General features: G+C 32.7%; 1 protein-coding gene across 1 annotated transcript; it reads left to right on the top strand.

Moving 5' to 3' along the window:
* Nucleotides 1-2,927: 2,927 nt before the first annotated feature.
* On the top strand, nucleotides 2,928-4,075 carry LOC107484214 (zinc finger BED domain-containing protein RICESLEEPER 2-like). Its single transcript, XM_016104837.3, has 2 exons — nucleotides 2,928-3,767; nucleotides 4,055-4,075. The coding sequence occupies exons 1-2, from the start codon at nucleotides 2,928-2,930 to the stop codon at nucleotides 4,073-4,075; spliced, it is 861 nt and encodes a 286-aa protein (XP_015960323.1).
* The last annotated feature ends 473 nt before the right edge of the window (nucleotides 4,076-4,548 follow it).

The raw sequence follows: 4,548 nt of genomic DNA, 5'->3' as shown, positions 1-4,548 counted from the left end.
AATTGATAATTAGTGCTTAAATATTGCATTCTTTTGTACTTAAATGGTATATTTCTTTGATCTTTTGATTTAATAAACTTTGTAGGAAATAAGAAGAAAAAGAAGCAAAAGAACACAAAATAAGCTAAAAAGGAGAAAAAAAAGAATTTTGGGACACACTTTGAAGTTGAGCACGCTTTGGAACCTTAGGCCACGCTTTTAAAAGCGTGGCCCATGACCATGGAGTCTTGACATGAGCATCATGAATTATCATGCATGCATGCATTTAATGACCGAACCAATAATGAAAACATGCATGAAATGCATGAAACGTTAATTAATTAAGCCCATGAATGCCATGGCCAATGAAAGCATGCAAACTTTAATTTCTAATGCAATTAACGTTAATGCACTAAGCATTATTCATTAAAGCCATGCATTGCAATTGGCAAATGAGTGCTTTAATGTTAATGCATTAAGCTTTATTAATTAAAGTAAATGCAAGCATGCATGTAACGTTGAAATGAAGAACGGAGCGCTCACCCATTAAGACAAGTGGAGAATGAAACATTAAAGCATGGGCCAGCGCTTTCTATTAGAGCACAGCACTCTTTATTTTAGCGCTAGAGGAAGGAGCGCCTAGCAATTGAAGACCAAGACACAAGGGAGCGCTACGTTAAAATACTTCACGGAGCGCTACAAGTAGAGGTGGAAATAGGCCAGGCGGCCTGCCAGTGGCTTGTAGTCTGGCATGTATTTGGTCTGGCCTGGCCTGATAGGAAATAGGCTTAGGCTCAGGCTATTAAAAAAGCCTAAATTCTTTAAAAGGTCAGGTCTAGGCTTTTGAAATAGTCTGTTGGGCTTGTCAGTAGGGCTGGCAATTCATACCCTACCCGCGGGTACCTAATTCGGTCCAACCCGTTCGGGTAGGGTAGGGTACGGTCCTGATATGCCTGCGGGTAGGGTAGGATACGGGTTAGTTAATTTAATAATTTAGAGCATTAGTTTTTTATTTTTTATGTTATTAATACGTATAAAATTTGAAATAATTGAATTTTATATTTATTTTGAAAAAATTTGATATTTCTGTTAGGGTAGGGTACCTACCCTACCCATTGCCAGCCCTACCTGTCAGGCCGGCCTGAGCCTGCAAATATATATAGAGTTTTATTATACTATACTAATAAAAATACTTTTGGAAGGATTTGAACTTGGGTCTTCTATCTTATAAAGATACTTTTATCCACTCAGTCATTCGTCTCTTTAATTATATATGTATATTTTTATTTTCTTAATATCTTTAATCTTTGATGTTGGAATATCAAAAGCCAATCAAATAAAATAATTCTAAAAACTTTTCCTCCACACTAATAAAGAAATAAACATACACGGTCAATCGGTCATTTTCTTTTCTCTTCTCCACGTTACACACTCCTACCTCTTCATCTTCTCTTCCTTTGAAGGTACATACTTCTTCTTCTTTTTCATGTTATTATTTTTTATTTTATTATTTTTTATATTTGTTGTTATAATGTTAATTATTTTATTATTTTTTATATTTGTTGTTATAATGTTAATTATTTTTCATCAATTAGGGTTTTATTCTGTCAAAAATCTTTTTTTAAGTTCGATTTTTTTGTTTGTGTTGTGATATTATTTCTACTTTTTTGAACATAAAATTTTATTAATTTTTTTCTTCATTAAAAGGTTCTTACTTTATGCAATTAATATGATGAAAGCAAAAAAATTATGAGATAATATTGTCTGTTAATTTTTGTTTAGGCATTATAAGAGGTTTTAGAAATGGCTGAATCTGTAACTCCAAGTAATCCATTGGCCAATTCCATTTCTTTAAATGGAGAAGAAATTAATCGGTCAGTACTAACAATGCCAACAACAGATATTGACATTGTACCAACACAGACAACAACTATTACAAATCAAACAGTCACTGGTGAAAATGGTAGTAATGAAACTGTTGTTACAAAAAAAAGGAAGAAGACTTCACCAATTTGGGACGATTTTGATCAAGTTGAAAGTTCTGAAGGTACAAAAGCTATTTGCAAGTATTGCAAATCAATGTTTTCTTACGCTGGAAAAGGAGCTAGTACTTCACATTTATGGAGGCATTTTGGTAGTTGCTCACAAAGGAGATTGTATGTTGCTGCACAAAAGAAGCAATCATTGATTCCATTTCAACCTTCCAATTCAAGTGTTAATCCCTTTGTGACTCCAGGTGCAAGATATTCTCAAGATAAGATGAGACAAATAATTGCTACAGCAATTATGGTTCATGAGCACCCTTTCAGCATTGTTGAGGATGAAGTTTGGATGTGGGGCTTTCAATACGCCAATTCTGAGGTGATTGCTTGGCAATATATGAGGCTGAAAAGAAACAATTGAAGGCTTTGTTACAAGGTGTTAGGAAGATAAGTTAGACAACAGACATGTGGAGATCAAGCCATCAAATTGTTGAATATATGGTTATCACAGGTCACTTTATTGATGCAGGATGGAATCTTCAGAAAAGGATTTTGAGTTTTGTTCAGGTACCTGCTCCTAGACGTGGCATTGATGTTGCGGATGCTATTTTCAAGTGTTTGAAGACTTGGGGAATTGAAAACAAAGTCTTTTCAGTATCTGTTGACAATGCTTCCTATAATGATTCATGTCTAAGGGCTCTTAAGGATACTATCTCAGATAACAACTCATTACCTATTGGTGGTAGTTTGTTTCATGTCAGATGCTGTGCACACATTCTGAATATGTTGGTACAAGATGGGCTAGGTAAAATTAAAGGTATTATTCAAAAAGTTCGTGAGAGTGTCAAGTATGTCAATTTTAATGATTCACGATTGAAAACGTTTGTTGAGATTGCTGAAAACAAGCGTTTGAAGGAGAAAAAACTCATCATTGATTGTCCCACAAGATGAAATTCTACTTACAACATGTTATCTGTGGCTTTGAAGTTTAAATCTGTGTTTTCTGTGTATAAGGAAAGAGAACCCCACTACAATCACGAACCATCATCAGAGGATTGGAGAAAAGTTGAGAAGATTTGCAAACTTTTAAAAGTTTTTAATCTTGCTACTCATGTCATTTCTGGTGATGATGCTATCGAAGATAGAGATTCCTTCATGAGAGAAATGGCAACCTCAATGAAAGAAAAGTTTGACAAATATTGGGGAGAATGCAATATGGTAATGTCTCTTGCTTGTGTTTTGGATCCTAGGTGCAAATTACATGTTATTAAATTCTGTTTTCCTTTAATTTACAAACCTGAGCATGTGGCTGCTGAAAATGTTGAAAAAGTGAAGAATACATTGCAAGAAATGCATGATGAATATGCTGAAAAGTGTCATGGTGAGACAATAATAAGTGGAGTTAATACTAATAGTCTAGTTGCTTCTTCTAATGTGGTTAGTTCTGAAATTAGTGGAATCCATGAAATGTTGAATATGGTTCGAGAAAAAGAAGCCATTCATCCAACAAAATCAGAATTAGAAGTTTATCTTGATGAGAGTGCTTACATTCCTGAAGGCAATTCTAAGTCTTTTAGTGCTTTGGAGTGGTGGAAAAACAATAGCTTGAAATTCAAGGTTTTATCCAAAATGGTAGCGGACATATTAGCAATTCCTGTCTCAACTGTCGCTTCAGAGTCTTCATTTAGTGCTGGAGGAAGAGTTATTGATGGATATCATTCTCGACTAAATCAAGAGTCCATTGAAGCTCTCATTTGTGGAGGAGATTGGCTTCGAAACAAGTATGGTTTGAAGAAAAAACCAAAGGTAAAAATCAACTTTCTAATATTTCTCTTTTTAACTAAGTATCTATATTATAGAAAATATTTTCTCTTTTTAAATGTGAGAACATTGATATTGGTATGATGTGAGTAGTTAGAATAATAAAGTTTAATTTTTATGATATATAAATGAGGTATCATATAATTTATACTAAGATTATGACCACAATTTTATTTTGAACATTCTCTTTTGTACTAATAAAAAAAATATTTGTTGCATTTATATTATTTAAAAATCTAATGATATGTGTATGTTTGCTTTTTTTTTTCAAGGTGTTGGAACAGAAAGATTAAATCACTTGCAAGCTTGGACGGTTAATCGATTAATTGTCCAACATTTCTTTTACTGGATTTTGATTTAAGTAGTTATTAGCTTTTATTTGATGTTATGTTTAGTTGGTTTGTTACAACTCTTGATATTGATGAACTTTTTTATTTTGATATGTTACATATTTTGGAAGTAGTCAAGTGAGAATATATTTATATATATTATCTTTTTTTTAATTACTAGTAGTTATTTATTGATATTTTGTCTTTATTTTGTATCAATATTATTCATAAATTTATTATTTTATATTTTATAATTTTAAAAATTAAATTATATCTTAAATTTAATTATTATTACAAAAAAAATAGGCCTATTGACAGGCTTCAGGCCAGGCCAGATTTAACAACAGGCCAGACTCAGTACTCACTAAAAAGCCTATACCAGCCTATACTCACTAAAAAGCCTAGACCAGCCTAAACAATAGCTTGAAATTCAAGGT

The sequence above is a fragment of the Arachis duranensis genome, chromosome 1 (assembly GCF_000817695.3).
Source record: "Arachis duranensis cultivar V14167 chromosome 1, aradu.V14167.gnm2.J7QH, whole genome shotgun sequence".
Lineage (NCBI taxonomy): Eukaryota > Viridiplantae > Streptophyta > Magnoliopsida > Fabales > Fabaceae > Arachis > Arachis duranensis.
This window is presented reverse-complemented; position numbering and strand designations above follow the sequence as displayed.